Raw genomic sequence first — 21,044 nt, 5'->3', positions numbered from 1 at the left:
CAAAGGCCCATCAAGTCAAAGCTATGGCTTTTTCAGTCATATATGGATGTGAGAGTTGGACCATAAAGAAAGCTGAGCACCAAAGAATTGATGCTTTTGAACTGTGGTGTTGGAGAAGACTTTTGAGAGTCCCTTGGACTGCAAGGAGATTAAACCAGTCAATCCTAAAGGAAATCAGTCCTGAATATTCATTGGAAGGACTGATGCTGAAGCTGAAACTCCAATTCTTTGGCCACCTGACGCAAAGAACTGACTCACTTGAAAAGAACCTGATGCTTGGAAAGACTGAAGGCAGGATGAGAAGGAGATGACAGAGGATGAGACAGTTGGGTGGCATCACTGACTTGATGGACATGAGTTTGAGCAAGCTCTGGGAGTTGGTGATGGACAGGGAAGCCTGGCGTCCTGCAATCCATGGGGTCACAAAGAATTAGACACGACTAAGAGACTGAACTGAATCAACAAGGACCTACTGTACAGCACAAGGAACTCTACTCAATGTTCTGCAATAACCTATATGGGAAAATAATCTGACAAATAGATAAACGCATATGTATAACTGGATCACTTTGCTAAATGCCTTAAACCTACATGACACTGCAAATCAACTATAGTGCAATATAAAATAAAAATCAGATACAGAAAGAAATCCATCTGCACCAAGATTATGCTTCCCACAAGCTCTTCCCAGCCAAAAAATAGATCACAGCAGGATTACTCTGGCCAACCCATTCCTAGGAGATACAGGATTCCTCTGATGAGTGACTTTGGCTCAATTACTCTACAAAGACCTTGTTGATGTCTAAGATGCTTCCACCCATCCTATCTTCCTTCCTTTCCTCTTTGTTTCATTTAGGGTCAAACCTGCATTTATGGTCTTATGGCTCCCTTAGCCTCTTCTGGCTCCCTCTCTCTTTTTTTGTTCCCCAGGCACAAGGAAATCTCCTCATGGCCCCATATCCTCACCTCCCATGTCTGACTGGAATCCTACAAGCTCTTGACTCCACCAGCTGCTGCTGACACTGTAGCCTGGTGGTGAGCTGAGGCTGCAAGGAGGAACTTCAGGCTCCTGCTGCAAATGGAAATGCCTGACACAACAGATGCCCTGGGACCATTTGTTAAAGGTGGGCCCTCCCGATGTAAATCTTACTCCACGGATTCCCATCACTGAAGTTCCTGGGTACCACAGGTTATTTTCTGAAATGTACCAACCTCTGCAGCTGGCTTTAGAAGGATTTTAGAGATGATTTGCCCCATCAAGACAGATAATCCTTCAACTCTGAAATGGAAGATCATAATGCTTTTGCCAATCTACTCTGATCCCAGAGAAAATGGACCGATAAAAGAAGATGATTTCAAGGTTTAAAGCTACCCCATCGAAGGCAACCTGCTCAAAATTAAAACTCAGCAAGGCATAGTGAGATGACTTTTCAGCCTGTCATTCTTAGAAAATAGAGATACTAAATAGGCCCCCAATTTTCTTAGTGAAATAAAATTTTCTTTACTGAAAATAAAAATAGAAATTAGTATGGTAGGCAGAGTTCTAACTGGAAGCGGGAGTTGCATCACTCACTCAGCTTTGGGCCTTGAGCAATTTGCCTCCCATGAAATGTCAGTTTCCCCCTTCAGAAAGCAATCTATTATTATTTAGAATGAGTTACAGTAAGTAAAAGATACAACAATCCTTAGTACAGAGTAAGTGTTCAATAAATATTAGCTATCACAATATCAATAACAGTGTCATGATCATTGGTTTATCATAAAGATTAACTGAGATTAAGAGTATTTGGCATATTTCAGGCCCTGGGCAAATGTTTACTTTCTCTGAATCTAAACCGTGAGTTTCAATACTTAAAAAAAAGAAAAGTGACTAATGGAAGTTTCTTCTTTAAGAGGCAGAGGAGGAGAGGGAGGAGGAAAAGAGCTAATATTTAAGATCTGGTATTAGGGTGTTTGTCTTCATTTCCTTTCAAGATCTTTATTGCCTTTTTTGTTTGATTGCAAGCAGTTCTGATTCTCCTGATAGATATGTGTGCTGTGCTCTCAAGAAGATAAAAAGGGAGAACATAAAACTATGTACACACAAACAATGATGGATGCCAAGGACAGAAAATTTCCAGTAGACCTGGTCTATAAATTGTCATTTAAATTTGCAATTTAAAAACACTGTCTGACTTTTTGATTTAGCTGACTGTATATGAGAGACAAATAATGGAATCCTAATAAGCAAGGTTTAAATGACATCTCCAGTCTCCCAGACAGAGAGGGCAATGGGAGAATTCTAAGAAGAGAAAATAAATCTACCAAGAATAGGAAAGACGACCAGAACTAAATAGTTGCACTAATCACTTGATGATAGATACCAGGAAAATGTATTTTTGACTGTTTAAAATTCGAATCTTTAACAGATGAAAGCTAGGCTATCAGCTGAAAAACTCTAAAGTCATTGTGAGGGGACAAGGCTGTGCTTGGTTTTTACATTTCATCACATTAAAATAGATGAACCAAAAAATCAAGGCACCAGGACAATGTATTAAAGTTGATAAGCTGAGGTTAAAAGATTTGAACGGCAAAAGCACTAGAGCTCAGAGGCTTCCATTGGCAAAGCTCAATGCCAAGGTTGTACCAGAATAGCGGCCCATACTGGTGGCCCTCCTACAAAGGGAAGCCCACCCCAAAATCTCTCATTTTCTTCTCACTGTAGGAAATGAATTACCATCTTCCCTAGGCCACAAAATAAAGAAGACAAACACTGCATCAGCTAAGGAGGAAAAGCAAAATGAATCACTGGCTACTGAATACAGATCTCTATATGCCCCAACTTCAGCAAGATTTGGCAAAGTTGGGAATGGACCACTGAAGAACGGCAACAGTGACAGAAGGCTTGGGAGAGAGATTTCCTGAGTAAAAGCTAAAGAAAACGAGATCACTTGGGATTTTTGTAAATGCCGATTGTCAAAAGTTTATAACATGACATGAAACAGCTTAAAATGTAAGGTTTAGTGAAAAGGCATGGAATTAAATACGCAGGAGCATCAAACTAGAAGGTATGTGCTTGCAGGCTTGTGTGTACACACTTTTATGCAGAAAAACTAAAAAAATAAAAAGGCTGAAAAGATATACACCTGAGTGTTAACTGCTTTTACTCAATGCTAGGATACAACTTCAGAATCCTCTACACAGTGCTCCAAGCAGCCATTAAAATTGACTGGCATTGGCGAATTACACAAAATCTATTTGCAATCTATAACTCTGATAGCAGAAGGAGAAGCTACAGGAATCATTATTTTAAAACATCAAAGGAAAACTAATGGAATATAAATTACTGATTCTAGTAAAATGTAGGCCAAAGGCCAAAGAATTACCTCTAATATAGGCTGCTCTATTGTTCAACACACACTTAATGAGCACATACTATGTACCTGGTCCTACGCATAATAGGAAATGAATAAAATATGTGTGTCTCTTGAAGGAGATTTTACTCAAGAAGAAGGGGGAGCAAGTTGCTGCCCAGTGAGATATCTGATCCGCTGGCCTTCTTTTCACTGGAAGACAGAGTAGGATTTATTTTTTGCAATTGGAGACTTAAATCTAATAGATAGATAATGTCTGTAATAATAGGAGATATTTCACAAAGCATTCATTGAATAAAAAAAAGAAATCTGAGCTCCAAGAATCTTTATTTAAATCTCACAAACCCTGGGAAGTCCTTGGAAACCTGGTTATCTCTGTTTTGGGATTTTAACTTAACTCCAGTGAACTATAATTGCTTCTCAGTTGTCTGTCTTTCATATTAGATTCTAGGTTATTTAAGCCAGGGACTTGTTGACAATCTTCTTCTGTGGCCAGCACTCTGCCTGGCTTTAGAAAAAGCGCACAAATGGAACGAAGGGAAGAAGGTAGGAAAGAGAGAGGGGAGGGAAAAATAAAGGAAGGAACTCAAAGACCTCCCATCCCACCCCTGTAGGTCATCACAGAGCATCAACCTGAGCTCTCTGTGCTGAATCGAAAGTCTTGACCTAACTAGCGTGTCCTGAACATCTGCTCTGTACTAAAGATGACAGTAGGCACCTTCTCATACACACCTCATTTAGCTGCTTCTCCCACTATTTTGAACTCCAGCCAGAACGTTACAAAGCACATAGAATTGGCAATCAGACTGCTCAGGTTCAAATCCTCACTTTGCTGGCTTCCAGCCTTGGACAGGCTACCGAATCTCTATGACTCCTGGTTTCTACATATGCATGTGAAATGTGAAAATAAAATGAGATTAAATATTTAACATGCTGGGCACACCATTTTCTTCCCCCTATAAAAGTAGCTTTATTTCCTACAAACTTATATCCCTTCTACTATTTAATCAGAGCCTCAGCCTGATCAAAAGTCACTGGATACTCAACTAAGACAGCAGGCACACGTCTTGCAGAGCTTAGGAAGCAAGGGCTAAAAGCGACCTGAGAGTTACACATTTCCCATGTGCCACTGAGCATCAAACTACCTTTCCTAAGTCCAGCCTGACTCCAGCACTCATGGCTATCCATCACAGCATCATTGCCATGTCCATCGTCTTTAGCACACGCTTCCATATCACTGTTAATAAAGGATGTGGGGATAATCATTTCCCCAATGATAGGGGTCTTGATCCTTTTTTAGGATCACATAATAAGAACATTTTTCATTGTTGGAGATAATTCCCCTTCCCGGGCACATTTGTCAAAGGCAGTTTCCAACAGTCCCGTACATCATCCTGAAATACATGATAAGATTCAGGTCTGCTATTCATCATCCGCTGGGCTTCTTCCAATGTGAGTTCCTGCGTGGCTTTTCTTGCCTCTGGTTTAACAATTGGAATGCATGTTCTTCCTAGAGCAGCAGTGCCAGCCAGGGAAGGTTGAAAGACTGAAGTGACCATGCTTCCCAGGTAGAAGGAAGTGAAATCTCTAATGTTGGTATAGAAACTCTTTATAAAAGTAAACTGCATATGTTGCCACTGCTTTGCAAGAGCAACCAGACCCCTAGGAAATGAGCTTGCACTGAGGTTCTATTCAATGACCACTGTGGAGAAAACAAAGAATATATCAAAAAGGTCCTGTGCTCTGGATCATTTAGACCTGAGTTTAAAATTCCCACTCTTCCATTCACATGAGTGATGCTGAACAAACTTTGAACTTATCTGAGTATGTTTATTCACCTGAAAAATGGGAGCGCTACTGACTTCATAAATCTTTTGGATTCTCATTGCATTCTCTGCCTGTATTGAGTAGTCAACTAATTAATGCCATTTCCCATTTCGCTCACTGGGAATTCTTTAATAATTCTCTTCCTCTCAACTTTGAGAGGATAAAATGATGCACAAGACACAGTCCCCTCTATCAATCCAGCAAGGAAGAGAAGTCTGTAAGTGAAATCTTAATAGATGGAAGAAAGGAAGGAGAGCTACATCTAAATTAAAAATGTTCTAAAATGGTATGCTGAGAATCATGGAGAAAGGAAGGTTGAATTACATGGGAGGAGGGGGATGCCATCTAGCTGGGTCTCGGAGGATCAGATGAACCTTGAAAGCAGACAAGAGAAGGGGATTTTTTCCAGATTGAAAGGAGAGCTGCTGCAGCAAACTCAAGCGTGTTTAGGAGGTTCAAGCAGGTCACTCTGTTCAGAATATGCCAGGTACATGTAAGGCACATATAATACTTGCTAAATGGATGCGTGAGACAGAACCACAGGGCCCTTCAGAGCATCGATTCTGAGATTACAGCATTCACTCTGTCTCCCGTCTCCTATTTCTGTTTTCTCCCCTGTAAACATGAGATTTCAAATAAGGAGCTACCTCAAGGGGTTATTCTGCAAGAGAAAATATATATAAAGGCTTGAATACCTTGCCTGTTATTCTGTAATTGTGGGCAGAGAGTATTTACCTTCATCACCATCATCCTCATTAGTATTTCTGATGTGGGGCTGCCCACTGGGAGGTAAACTGAGCCAACAATACTATTCACAGAACTGGGGCATCTGCAAAATCAGAGCGCCTGTTTCAATTCAGATCTTAAACTGTATTTTGATTTATATGCAGTCAAAATCCTTCAAGTGCACCTCATCTTCAACTCTGTGAAAACTGGAAAACATCTGGGAAGCCTGGACTCTCTGGCATCCTCCTAAAGAAAGCAAAATGTTTCCTTCTCAGCTTCTAGAGTCCTTATAGGTAGCAACCTTTCACACACCACAGTCACAAGGGGTAAAGTGCCAGGGCTTCTACGCTTTGCTAACTCCCTTTCTGCCTCCACCACATGGTCTACCATCACTCCTTTCTGCCGCCGAGGCCGTCTCAGCCCAATGGTGTGGCTGCTGGAATCTGTAGGAAGATGTCTTTCAGTGTAAGTAACACTTGGACATTAACAAGAGGACACTCATTCAGTAGGGAGAAGTTCAGTCCACTGTTCAGCACAGGGGCAGGCTCTGGGGTTAGAGAGATCAAGGTGCAAATGTGTCCCTAACTTGTCACATGCTGTGTGATCTCAAGCAAGTTGTTCACCAATCTGAGCCTGAGCTGCTTCTCATGAAATAAGGGGATGCTTGTTTTCAAGCTTAAATGAGACATCTGCACTCCACCCTCACCTCTCCCTTTGACCTACGGGTGCTCTCTTGATGGACTGGGCAGAAACATGCAATCCTGCAACATGCCGTACTCTGACCACCCCAGAAACTGTCACCATAGGATGGGGCTGCTCACATCCTGATACACCTGGGACCTTCTCTGTCTGCTCAGAATCCACACAGATGATAACACCCATGCTCTGGGCCACTTACTGATTACCTGCGAAGATGAAGGCTCTCAGACACTGGGCAGGACTGTAACCTTACCTGACTCATAGAAATCGGAGGGCTAATATGAAGGGCTTTGTTCTTCCAAACATCAAAATTCAAGCCCAGCCACTGCCAGAGGCAGCACACTGAGCTTAATGAAGCAGTGGGATGAACTAATATGGCAAATCTTATAGCTCTTACTACCAATACGGCCCACATCACGCTGAATTATAGCACCAGACATGATTGGACACACACTGCAAAAGGGAGAGGTGTAGTTCACTGAATGGGAGGAATTTTCAATGCCACATAATAAGAATCTCTAGAGCAAGCTCTTCAGGGAGATGTTTATGGTTTTAAATTTTCTTTCTGCTTGTGCAAATCATTCTCCCCCACGCTTTATGATAATTAATTCAACAAACATCTAATGAATACCTACCAAGTTCCAAATGCTGTGCTGGGAACTCCTAGTTAGTGGCAGAGGCAGAGAAATAAACAAAAAAGTATAAGAAAAATGTGGTAGATGTGATGATTTGAATAAATGAAGCATGCTATAAGAGCCTTCACAAATCGAAGCATGTGAGGCTTTTTTAGTCCTATGTTCATTCATTCACTTATTCATTCAACAAAGCTGCATACCTACATCTTCCGACACTGTGCTTAGTGGTAAAAGTGAAGTTAGGAGCTTGCCTGATGGCTCAGTGGTAAAGAATCTGCCTGCCAACGCAGGAGAAATGGGTTTGATCCCTGGTAAGAGAAGATCCCATGTGCCATGGAGCAACTAAGCCCAGTCACCACAGCTATTGAGCATGTGCTCTAGAGCCTGGGAAACACAGCTACGGCAGCCCGAGTACCCTAGAGACCATGCTCTACAACAAGAGAAGCCTCCACAATGAAAGCTTGAGCACTGCAACTAGAGTAGCTCCCTACTGCTCACAACTAGAGAAAAGCCTGCTGCAACAAAGACCCAGTACATCCAAAAATAAATAAAATTTTAAAATTATTATTATTCTTTTTAAACTGAAGCCAGATATAGTCCCTGCACTCAAGAACTCCCAGCCTAGTAAGGGATAAAGAGGAACTAAAAAATGATTAAAACAATGTATTAAGATGGGCGAAATGAAGTGCTTTGTGAGCACACAGACTGGTCATGATTACAACTGGGGATCGCATTGGGTGGGTTGCAATGGGCCCCCCGAACATTTCTGGGGATGTAATAGCTAACGTGAAGCTAAAGCAGAAGTGGAGTTGCTTTGAAGAGAACTATTTTTAAGTACTATTCCTGGAAGAAGAAAAAACATTTGCAAAATTCCAAATGTGAAATATACCATGGTACGATCAGGAGACTGAAATGAATTCAGTTAAGCTAGGGAGTGGAGTATCATTCTGGAAGAGTGGTGAGGGATGTGACTGGAAAGATAAGAAGGGGACAGGCCAGGCAGGCCTTCCCTGAAGCCCCAATAAACCTCGTGGACTTTATCCTGAGGGCAGTGGGGACCGTTTGCAGAAGGGTCTGAAGCAAAGGTCAGAACTGATCAGATCTTCCCATTAGTGAGCAGTGTCAGGAAGAGCTTGGAGATGGATGATTCTGAAAACCCAAGGACTGCTCAGGAGGGTGATGGGATGGTCTGGATGACAGATGAAGGCAGCCCAAACTATCCTGAGGAGAGGGGCAGTGTGGGGAGAGAGGAGTGGACTTGAGAGATATTTAGGAGGTTGCAGGAACTAATATCATTGATTAATTCATCGAGGGCACTTGGAAGCTCCAAGTGTCAAGGACGATGGATCTGTCAAATGGTTGCCGGGTTCTGAAGGATGACCAAGAGTCAGTCCAGAGAACATGGTGAGAAAGATGATCCAAGTAAGGGAGCAGCATGCATGAAAGTCGCAGAAGTGTGTCCTGAGACCAGGGCTCATGATGGTGCAGGATGGGGAGAGAAGAGGGACAGAGAGACACGGACCAGGCCTCAGAAGGCTGGCTTGCTGCTCTGCCTGCTGCAGCTTGCTCTGCTGGGGTTGCAAAATATGTTCACGGAGGAGAGCAGGTGTGCAGCGGGATTTGAAAAAAACCGACTTTCTAAAGAAACCAGTCAGAACAAAGTCACCAATGAAGCCAGAAACGAATTTGTCTTCAGGGAATGGCCACAGTGAGTGAGGTGTCCTGTAATAAGTTCAAGGCCATGTGCTTGTGGGGAAGACAGAAGTCTCTGCCTACCACATGTAACGTGATGCAGCAGTCTTTCCATAAAAACTAGACTTCCAGACCCAAAATGGTGTTTCCTCCCTCTCAAACTCTTTAGCCCAAGAACTTCATGGACCAACCCCAGAGAAATGTATGTTGTCTTGCTACTAAATCCTTGATGCTGAATCTTCAAAGCCTGTAAATCACACCACCAGTAGACAGTGATGAGCTCACCCTGAGAAAACAGAATGGCACCATAAATTGACTTGAGGTGGCTAACCTGTTTCTATGTCCATCCCTCCAAAAGAATGTAGCCCTTTTTCACATTTCCCACCTTCCACATCAAAGCACAGGGCCAACACGTGCATTCAGAGGGCACCAACTTACACATCAAACTTTTTAGTGCATTCCAGCCAGTGGAGACAAGCTGTATGACCTCGGGCAAGTCCCATGATCTCTCTGAATATTATTTTCTTATGTGTTCCATGGGGCAATGTAAGGTCTGGGCTCATAGGGGACAATTTATCTAAAAAGGCTAGCATGCAGGAAGCGCATGAGAAATGATGGTTATTAATGAATGTAGCTTGACAACACGGTCCATTTTCCTTTGTATTTCCTGTCTGACTTCCCAGTTATTCTTGGAAAAAGCATCCTTTTGAAGACAGACCAGTATGTTTTTTTCACTGCCTGATTACCCCCATGCACCTCTGGAGAAAAGGGTACCTTCCACCTCTTTTTATATCCTGCAGCACTAAGAAGAAGGTCACCTTTCAGATAGGCAGCTGGGGGTCCGAGGGGAAAGGGAAAATTCCCTTTTCTTGAGTCTGTATACAGACAGTTGTGTTAAGTGTTCTCTATATTTTTGACTCATAAAATATTCATTACAACACTTTGAGACAGGTATTTGAGACCTCTATTTTAAGATGAAGGAACTGAGTCTTGAAACAATTAAGCAGTTAGCCTGAGATATACCTATAGTAAAGGTGCTGAGCCTTGATGCATATTCCAGTCTATCTGATTCTAAAGCATGAGCTCTTCCAGGAGGCTTCAAAACAAAAGAAGGAGCAAACACACCAAGAGCTTAATCCTAAGAAGGGAAGCTGTTGAGAATCTGTAAACACAAGCAACACCATCCAGGGAGTTATTCCTGGCTTCCAGCTCTGTCTCCACCACTAACCAACTGAGGAATGACGGGCAAGTAAGTCATTCTTCTCTTGAGAAGACATCTTGAAAGAAGGCTCTTCTGGCCCCCGAACACTAATTCCTTCTAAACTTTCATGTACTTTTAGAGAAGTTATTCATGTTTTAATGTACATAGACATTTGGAGTATCATGTTACTTGTATTAAGCTGAAATCCACTTGCTTTGGGTCAGGAAAGCAGTGAAAAAAGTTTTCACAAAAATTTTCTTTAGTATGATAAAAATGCAGTATTTTAATTGGTAAATATAAATTGGAGTTAAAAATGAAACATAAAATTTATCAATAGTAACAGATGGAGATGAAGAAAAGTGGCAACATGGAAAAAAATGCATGTGTGTGTGTGTGTGTGTATATATATATATATATATATATATTTTTTTTTTTTTTCCCCCCTTCTGAAGGATACATGCATGTGTGCATGCTCAGTTAGGTCCTATTCTTTGTGACCCCATGGACTGTAGCCTGCCAGGCTCCTCTGTCCATGAGATTTCCCAGGCAAGAATACCGGAGTGGGTTGCCATTTCCTCCTCTAGGGGATCTTCCTGACACAGGGATCAAAACTGCATCTTCTGCACTGCAGGCGGATTCTTTACCACTGAGCCACAAGGATGAGGCCCACAGAAGTCAGAAGGGCCTCCTCTCAGGTAGAAGTTCTTGGACTACATGTACTGGCTGGAGTCCGAATCTCCTTATCCAGTATTTCTGTCCCCCCAGCTCCACCTCCAGAACACCAAGCTCCTACTGGGCTCATGGCTAGGGCTGGATAAACATTTGCAGACAAAGTAATTAATCAAATATGCCTCTTCTACATGTCACACGTGGCAAATATAAGTTCTGCACCCACTGAGTGCGTGTGGAAAGTAAGGCTCAAAGTGTGGAAGTGACTTGCCTGGAGGTGAACAACTAGAGAGCGGGAGGCCTGGGGTACAAGCACAAATTCAAGGTCTTGATGACCCCAAGTCTGCCTCCCTGCAGGATAAAAGCAGCAGATAGAAGCAATGAAATAGCAGCTCTCCCTGCACCAAACGGCTGGTAAAATGATTTTCCAAATTTACTCTCCCAAGGTCCTAAGGACCAGTGGGATAATAAGTACGAAAGTTTATGAGTTCCTAAGTGGTAAGCCAGTTATTATTAACAGAGTTCTTTCCCAGGACTCACCAATCAGTGGAGGGATTAGGACCCTGAGCATGCTGTTCCTGAAACCATTCCTTCACCTCAACTGACAGAAATCTTCTAAGAAACCTCCCAAAAGTCTACACAGCTACTGAGGCACGCAGCTAGGGTTCAAAGACAGTTTGGGAGGAAATAATGCTGTGTTGTTGTTGTTCAGTAATTATCCTTGAGTGAAAGTGAAAGTGAAGTCGCTCAGTTGTATCCGACTCTTTGTGACCCCATGGACTGTAGCCTACCTGGCTCCTCCATCCATGGGATTTTCCAGGCAAGAATACTGGAGTGGGTTGCCATTTATCCTTGAGTAGAGCTCCACAATAAATATAAGGAAAGTGATTAAGTTTATGTCCAAGTATTTCTAGAAAATAAGGAGAGAATACTAAACTGTGATCTCAGAAGGAAGAGGACAAAAAAGCTAACCCTGATCATATTCAGATCCCAAGCTGGCCCTTTATCCAAGATAATTTCACTCACCTTTCTGATAACAAGCAGAGTAGTAATACCCAACCACCTCCCCCTACACACACACTGGAATCACACACTTAAAGAAAAGGGTCAATGGGGCTAAATTCTGGTTACACAACAGATAAGAACAAGAGTTATAGAGGAAAAACCAGGTCTGCTGAACTCCACAGTTAGTGCTCTTCCACGACAGTAAGCTGCCAGATGGTGTTGACTAAAATCGCCCCCAGATATGTCTGTTAATGCTGGGACCCACTCCTCTACCACAGGCTTCCACTGGGTGTCCTAAGGCCAGGATCACCACAAACGGTGTCAGCTGATGCTCTCCCTCTGACGGCAGATAATGAACCGGAAAATACACATTCTTTCTCTTTGGTCCTCCATCAAATTCCACTCCCAGAATAGGCACCTTTGACAAGCTGTTTGTGTAGTGACACAATCCAATAAAAATGAAATGAAGGAAACAACTTTATTTCTCACTACTTTCATCCCCTCCTTATTTGAACTATGAATACTCTAGTTGCATCTCATACATGGCCTGTCTAGAAACTCATTTTGTGGTGAAATATGCTCCAGTGTGACTTGTTTGGGAATCTGTCTGACTTACTCTCAACAGCCTGGGTCAAAGAACCAGGGTGATAGGTTTTTGAAGAATTATGAATGGCCTCTTAACATTCTTTACGCCGCTCTTTGTCATGATAGATGCCTCACATTGTCAGGTGTTTTGTTGTTTTTTTTTAGAAAGCAAAATGTCTGCCCCACCAACCACCTAAATCTTGCCAAGAAAAGAAAAACGTTTCTATTCTGTAATACCAAGCAGTAAAACGAGAAATATACTTATGACAGAATATCAAATGACAAAGCAGGATGTAAAATCATATGAACAGCATAATCTCAAGTACATGTATTACCTAGGAAAGTCAGTTCAGACGGAAGTAACTTAGAATGTTAATTAGTTATTTTTAATTTTTAGGATAATGCATGCCTATCTTTTCTAGCTTTCAGTAGTAGGCATCTATAACTTTTAAAATGTCTAATGAAACTATTAAAAAAGAAAAAATATTTATTGTTCATAAAGAAGTCTAAAATTATTGTGTTTCCTTACCACCAATATCATTATGTAAGGTTATTAACTTTGACCTATGTCAGGCACAAAGATTGTTCAAGAAAAGAAAAATATGTACCAACCTTGCTGATGAATATAAATAACAAAATATTAAGTAAAATATCAAACTAAAACCACAGGGTACATAAAATATCATAAACAGAAATGAAGATTAGAAAATCTATCAGTGAGATCCATGAGTTATTGCTGATTTTAAACTAAAAGAAAAAAATACATGTATAATCATTGAAATAAATATAGAAAAAGCATCATAAAATTCAACATGAAAATTCAAGATTTAAAAAATAATTCCTAGAAATGATAAATGAAGGGGAACTAACAATGAATACTAAAAAAAACTTAAATATCACACTTACAGGTAATTTAAGGCATTTCCATTAATTTAAGAAAAAGTTAAGGATATCTACTGTCTACTAAATATCATATTAATGATTCTTTACAACCCCCCCAGACTGTAGCCCACCAGGCTCCTTTGATGGAATTCTCCAGGCAAGAATAATAGAGTGGGTTGCCAATCCCTCCTCCAGAGGATCTTCCCAACCCAAGAACTGAACCCAGGTCTCCTGCATTGCAGGCAAATTCCTTATCATCTGAGTCACCAGGAAAGTCTATTGTATTAACAGGCTGAGACAATGTAATAAAATAAGAAAAAGAACAAATATTTAAAGATTGGGAAGAAGCCTGAAACTTACTTATAAGGTTATATATTACTTCTTTAGAAAATCAAAGAGGAGTCATAGAAAAATATTAGTAAAAGAGTTAAGTAACACTATTATATTCAAGATTCAAGACCAATGAATAAATAAACTACTTACTTCCTTTTAAAGTTCTACTTATTTTGGTCCAGCTAGCAACATTTGTTTAATGGAATACTTATACAATCCCATAGCCGAAACTAAAGAACAGGAAATGAATTAATCCTATTACCAGCACATTCTTGTTCTCTCTTTTAATGTATATGTGTGCTTTCCTTGTGCCTTGGTCCAGACAAGGGTATCGAGAATAAAAACTGCTTAACACTGGTTGCATAATTACAGACAAATCAGCTATATACTTTTTAAGATCCCCTTGGGGAAGCGAAAACAATGTGATGATTCTGATAAAGATGAGAAAGAAGAGGAGGATGGAATGGGAAAGGCAGAAGAGTAATAGGAAAAAGAAAGGAGAGGTGGGAAAGATGGAGAAAGATGACAGGGAAAGAAGAGGATGAGAAGAAGGAAGGAGAAGAGGAGGGGGAAATGGGAAGAAGAGAAGAAGATTACAGATAAACTTCTTTGAGTTTTTAACATATGCCAAGTTCTATATTAAGTGTTTTATTTGCCTTATTTCAATTAATCTTCCTAGTGAGCCTTTGAGCTTTGTAATACTACATCTTCATTTTAAGGGAAAGGAAACTGAGTCTCAGAGAGGTGAAGTCACATGCTAAGGTCACACAGTTTGGAAGTAATATAGCAGAATCTGGATCCAGCTCTGCCTGCCCAGACTTCACAGTATTAGCCACTCACTAGAGGACACTCCTTGTATAGGTACTCTGTTGATTTTAGAGCTACTAAAGATGTGAAGATAAGGAGGAGTTCAAAAGGTCACCTTCACAGTCCCATTCCAAATCTTCAACTAAGCCAATGTTCTGAAAAACCTGAATCCTCTCTTTAGAATGCTGCAGGTTTTGTGTATTTAAATTAAGAATGAAAAGATATGCATTAAGTACAATTCTAATGCATTAAGCATTCAAGAGCATAAGTTTAGTGGAAAGGTTAAATTTGAAGCAAAAATATAACTTGTCAGTTTCCAGTGAGAAAGCATTTGAATTCTAGTACATACCGGGCTCTGCAATAATTTTTTTTCCATGTGGCAGTTCTCCTAAGACCTGTTCTCTCACTTGCTTTCCTTCTATTATTCTTATACTCTCATGCATAAAAAGCAAGGCTTATATTAGGTTTTAAAGGATAAAATAGACTTCTTCCAAAATACTTGTGTTTCAAATAAACATCTAAAGCAAAATTTATAGTCCTTCTTAGGGTTCTGACTGTCCAAGACCTGCATATGTATTACATTTATGTCCTTTGCTTCCTACAGAGCATCAGACAACGCCATCAGAAAACATGACTGGGCAGGCATGGCTATGCCTCAGACAAATCACTGCCTATACAAAGCAACCAACGACAGCTTGTTTGCAGTCCCATGCTGTCAGATTTTAAGACTTGAGAGAGAGTTCTATTAATCCTCTTCCACACAGTCTTAAAGACAAGGGAGGAAGAGAGATGGCACAGACAGAAAACACACACCACACCACAGACACACACATGTATACACCGGGCAACAAGTTGCTTACACCTAATTATAACAAGGAGATATGGTCATAAAGTCATAGGAACAAATCCTCCAAAAATCATGAACAGCAATAGAATTATTTTATTATCACACTATGCATGCCAGTCTTCTCTACCAGATACCTGTGTGCCTCCTCTATGTCAGACACTTTCTAATTGTCGGGAGTTAAAAGGGTGAACGAGAGATCCAGCTCTGAGGAGTGTATAGTACGGCTGTCCAGTGAAAATACAGGGTGTTTTTAAGCAAGTGAGATACTAATAAAGTGCTAGTGAAACAAAGAAAGGAAGTAACCCAAGTTGGGGAGTAAGGAAAGACCCTCCAGGAGCCCTACTAAGGTCAACCCTGAAAAGTTAGGAGAAGGTCAGTCTAAGAAAAAGTGGAGAGCAACAAAAGGGTTTGGGGCTTAACTGGTAGTCCAGGTGCTCTCAAAATCTGGTCTCTGAACTCCCAGCATCTACATCATCTGAGAACTTGTTATAAATGCATCTTGGGCCCCACCCTAGACCTAGTGAACCAAAGATTCCAGGAACGAGACTCAGCAATCTGTGGTTTAACAAATCTTCTAGGTTATGCCTGCATGCCTGAAGTTCGAGAATCACTGGTATTGGGCTGGTCAAAAAGTTTGTTCATTCCATAAGATTTACAGAAAAATCTGAAAAAACTTTTTGACAAACCTAATATATTCCAAGGTGAACTACAAGACACAGAATGCCTGGAATGCAAACAGGGTTGGGTGGGGATGTGGCGCAGATTTAGGCAGTGATATTGCTAGAGGGATGGAGAGAGAGGTAGAAGCCAGGTTAAGAACGGCCTTGCATATTATGAAGATTTTTTTTTTTTTGGATTTTACCCAGAAAAGGATGAGCAATTAAAACATGATACGGTGAACACAAAAGACAACAAATAATGTTGGTGACTGTAAAACTATATGCAATCACAAAGACAGTACCAAACACTATTCCAAAGACCGAAAACCCACTCCTGCACAATAAGTAGCCACTGGGAAAGGAAGAGATTGAGCCCTACCTTTCTTTTTGGAGTCTTTCTTGGCGCTGGTTTTCACAGCTACTTGAAGTTCTGTCTCAGTTGACATCCTACTAAATCCTTAGTCCACTTCACACAGATCCCGGGCCTTGGCCAGGCTCATTGAGGACTCCTCTTCAAGAAAATGACTCCTCCTTTCAGAAACGACACCCCGAGTTGCACATTTCATTCACTCCTTCTGAGCGCTGCAAATCAAAAGAAGAGAACACTCAGAATAACCACCCTGGTGAAGTCAGAAATTAGAAGGGCAAAAAGGAACTGTCAAACATGCAAAAACAGGAAAACCTTGGTCTCCATGTATAAACTGCCCACGTGGTTTCATTAAGTCATTGACAGGGCTCATATGCTCTCAAGCAAAGAGCTTGAGAGGCCTTATTTGCAAAAACTCAAAACTAGAAAACACATAGCAGATCTTTAAAACACTGGACTTTCAAGAAAAGCAAAACTCAATGCTTTATTTTCCGTGTTTCTTATTGTCAAGCCTGGAAAACCACTCAGAAAACGCAGCACAGGCATATTTCCTGAGCAGCCCCGTGGAGGCATTTCCAAGAATAAGGCACCCATCCATCAGGCAAGCTTGACCAGAGCCTTGGCAGCTGAAGCAGATCATAGGGAAGTGACCTGTGGTCTGTCCGTCACGAGCAGGCATCAGAGGGGACATGCAGTTGACATACAATTGGGCTTCAAGGGTAAGGTGACAAATGGGGCTGAGAAACTTTCCAGCAAGCCAATTTTTATGTCAGCTTTTCCCCCCAGCTATATGAGCAGACAAGCATTTAATGTGGGGAGGAAGAGAAGAGGAAAAGGAGTAGGCAGACACACATTTCATCCTTCTTTCTGTAATAAATATGCATTGCACACTACTAGGTACTATTAAGTTCAGACACTGTGCTGGGAAGAGATAATAATGATAATAATACCACTTCAATTACGGCCAGTATTTACTATACATTTACTATATACTGTGCCCTCAGCTCCCGCTGCACATACATTATCTCATTTGATTTCATTTAAATTGAATGAATGTATTCCCGGTGTCAAGTCAACAATCTTTCCCAGTGACTCTCTATCTCTGATAGTTACATGTGAGAGTTCAGTTGAAAATAAACATTCAGGAGTTATCCATTTTAAAAGAATATTAAGATAAAGCTACTGGAAATGGATCTTCAAACTATGCAGCCAATTCTTAGCTCCTGCAATAGATCTAGAACGGTTTAATCTGAAAAGGGTGACCCAGAATGCCAGTTTCCGCTGAATAAGAATAATAATCCAAGCCCCTTAATCATGCCAATTAAAGATGGCTTAACTAGAAAATGTGTAATGTAAAAGGCACACAGAAATTTAATAAGGCTTAAATATGGGGAAATTCACACCTTTATCCAAAGATATCTTATTTGCTTGTTGTTAACAAACTATTTTTTAATAAGGACAGTAGCCCTGAAAAGTATAGGACCTAAGACTGCAACTAAAGAAAATGGAATATTACTTTCTTAGAAAGGGGTACATGGAAAACGATGTTGAAAATGAGCCCTTTTCCCACCGCTTTTGTGCCATCTATCTGTATGCCACTAAAGCGCTCATCTCCTTCCTAACCTCTTGCCCCCAAAATAAGAGATGACAGAGTCACAAAATTTGGTCCTATAAGGGAATAAATAATTTTATTAATGATTTTACTAATTAATTTTATTAATACAGTCCCTTCAGTGTAACAGATATCTACTAAGAACATAAGAAGGGCCAGGTGCAAGTGCTGGCTCATTCATGTCAACAGATGTGTACTGCACAACCATGCAACCCAAGAGTACAGAGTCAAAGCCTGGCCTCTTGTCCTCAAGGAAGCTCAGTCAAGCAGAGGCGTTAGCCGCGTAAGAGAATGAAATACACGTGATCAGAACAAAAACAGACTGGGGCACAAAGGAGTAAGTTTTTACCTTTGTTTGAAAGAGTCAATAAAGCTTCACAGACATGAAGCTCTGCACTGTGTGATCTTGAAGGATGATGCTTTCGTCAGGTGGGTGGCAAGGGAAAGGACCGATGGGTACTCATGCATGTGTAATAAGTGAATAAATGGTTGTCTCAGGCAGAAGCATCAGCATGTCCAGGGAGGCTTGAAGTTAACAACCAAAATAACAAAACGAAGCAGAAGTCTAGTAGGGAGGTGATACACTTTCCTAACTTCCCAATTTTCAATTGTGCTATTAGCTTTCTGTGGAATTTTTCAAGTCTGCCTTGACATTCTCAAGGTTCAGTTCAAAGAGGTATCTTAGGCAGAAGGATTTTCTGATCTGTCTGTTAAATGGAACTGTAATAGGGAAGAACAAATCTGGCTCCATATTGAATCTGTTTCTTTTAACCTTTGTACTCTACTGTTTTTGCTATAAGGTAAGAATGTTGTCTATAGCCTGAAATATACAGGATAGCCCATTCACAAGGCTCTGACCTTTAAAGATGTAACATTTTCCCATTCATACAGAGATAAAAAGTTGCAAGGCAGAAAGAAACATTTGTCTTGTTGAAGGTTTAGAGGAACATTGTGACCTGACCTACATGGACAGCTCCAAGAACAAAGGATTAAAACACCCAGAGGTTTGCAACAACCAACCACACACCCTCACCTTTTAGTATAAAAGAAGCCTGAATTCTAACTCAGTTAAGATGGTTCTTCCAGAAACTAGTCCACTATCTTTTTGCTCTGCTGGCTTTCTAAATAAAGTCACTATTCCCTGCCTCAATAACTTATCTCTTGATTTATTGGGGCCTGTTGTGCAGCAGCAGAATGAGCTTTCACTGGTAACAGTGTATCTCCCTTCTTATGATCTGATTCTTGGCCATCTTCATAGCCTGAGCCACTTACAAGCAATGTGATATTAAGGAAATTACTGAACCCCTCTTTGCCTAGTTTCTCTACCTTTATAATGGAGTAACAGTATCAACTTCATGGAGTGGCTGAGGAAATTGATCACACCTCTAACATGCTTGGAAGAGTGTCTGACACATCTCCCGGCAGGTACTCAATAAAGATTGCTACTGCTGCTAAGTCACTTCAGTCGTGTCCGACTCTGTGCGATCCCATAGACAGCAGCCCATCAGGCTCCCCCATCCCTGGGATTCTCCAGGAAAGAACACTGGAGTGGGTTGCCATTTCCTTCTCCAATGCATGAAAGTGAAAAGTGAAAGGGAAGTCTCTCAGTCCTGTCCAACTCTTAGCGACCCCATGGACTGCAGCCTACCAGGCTCCTCCGTCCATGGGATTTTCCAGGCAAGAGTACTGGAGTGGGTGCCATTGCCTTCTCTGCAATAAAGATTAGGCACTAATAGTTTCCTGTGTTATGAACACAGGAATACAAGGTCACAACACAGACTCAGGGTCATATTGCTATCCTCCTTTTACAGAGGAGGAAACCATGGCAAGTTAAGTTTGCTTTCTAAAGACAAACAGCAGGAAATGGTAGGAGCTAAGATATTTCCATCATGCTGGCCTTGCACACAGTAGGTACCTGATCCATAAACACTGACATGGACTGAAATATGTGGGTTTTAAACCATTTCAAGCACTCCTGAAAGTCAGTGTAAAAAACTGGATTAGATTTGCACCATTTTCTCTCCTTTGACTTTGTAAACCATAATTCAGCACCTCTGTCTATTCTGTGGGCATCTCCAGTGTCCCACTTGATTAACAAAATGAGATTGTGTTCAAGTGTTATAAGCATTACTTGTGAATTCCTGAAGTACATCCCCATATCAATAAAGAAAGGAATCTAGCATCATCTCAAATAAAAACATGCATAAGGAAGCTTCAGTAAGAAGAGAACATTCCACGGCCAGGGCCCTGGCATTCCCTTTAATTTTCCAAAAGCCAGAGGTTGAGCAAATGCTGTGAAGTAGCTCCAAATTATTTAGGAAATTCGTTTCTTTGTAATTAAAGAGATTAAAGTCCTCTAGGGCCAGAAACCATGTGACAACTCAAATCATTTTTCCCCAGTAAAAGCTGTGAAACCCTATCAGTTAAATTCAGGCTCGCCTAGAATTTTGAAATGCTTCAATAATGTTTCTTTGCTCCACACAATCTGCAGTAATTTAATATTCCTGAAGTGTGTCAGGTTTTTTATAATGAGCTCTTCAAATCTAAATGTGAATTATGTAACATTCCACTACAGACATTCTGTCTACTGAACTGCTTCTAAATGTAAAATCCCATGTTCAGTGATGGGGGGATAGGGAGGGGTGGGGTGCAAAAACACCAAACCACAAAGCAGAGAAAACAGATAGGCCTTTTTTAATAAAACAAAGCACAAAGGTTTGAGCAGCTACAACAGAACACACACACACTAAAACACCTACTATAATACACGTTTATGTTCACTCTCCTTCCCTCCCACCCTCATACAATCCAAAGGTGAAAAAGCTAATTTTATGAGGAGCCACTATTTGCCATGGAGAAGGTAATGGCAATCCACTCCAGTATTCTCGCCTGGAGAATCCCATGGACAGAGGAGCCTGGCGGGCTACAGTCCATGGGGTCGCAAAGAGTCGGACGCAACTGAGTGACTAACACTTACTACTGCTGCTACTACTGTTGGCCAGGTTCTCTTCTATGAACGTCTCATATATTGTCTTACCCGATCCTTCAGTCACTTGAAGTTATGTTCACTTGGCAAATGAGAAAAGGCAGGCACAAGTTTAGTAGCTTATTCACAGTCACGTGGATAGTAGGCTGCAGAGCACAA

The 21,044-nt window shown here is 41.0% G+C and overlaps 1 protein-coding gene across 7 annotated transcripts in view; it reads right to left on the bottom strand.

Moving 5' to 3' along the window:
* Positions 1 to 21,044, bottom strand: part of DAB1 (DAB adaptor protein 1) — a 338,270-nt gene that overhangs the window by 302,800 nt on the left and 14,426 nt on the right. Inside the window, exons 1-2 of one of the 7 annotated variants that reach the window (XM_061121781.1) lie at positions 20,937 to 20,956; positions 16,300 to 16,502 (exon numbers count right to left, since the gene is read on the bottom strand). In XM_061121781.1, coding sequence (XP_060977764.1) covers positions 16,300 to 16,366 — 67 coding nt within the window. In that variant the 5' untranslated portion in view covers positions 16,367 to 16,502; positions 20,937 to 20,956. Of the gene's footprint in view, positions 1 to 16,299; positions 16,503 to 18,248; positions 18,380 to 20,936; positions 20,957 to 21,044 lie in introns of those variants that run through there. The other 6 variants (XM_061121784.1, XM_061121782.1, XM_061121783.1 and 3 more) reach the window with 6 other exon arrangements.

Source organism: Dama dama, chromosome 20 (assembly GCF_033118175.1).
Source record: "Dama dama isolate Ldn47 chromosome 20, ASM3311817v1, whole genome shotgun sequence".
In the NCBI taxonomy this organism is placed as follows: domain Eukaryota; kingdom Metazoa; phylum Chordata; class Mammalia; order Artiodactyla; family Cervidae; genus Dama; species Dama dama.
Note: the sequence above shows the minus strand (reverse complement) of the source record. Positions and strands in the feature narration are given on the sequence as shown.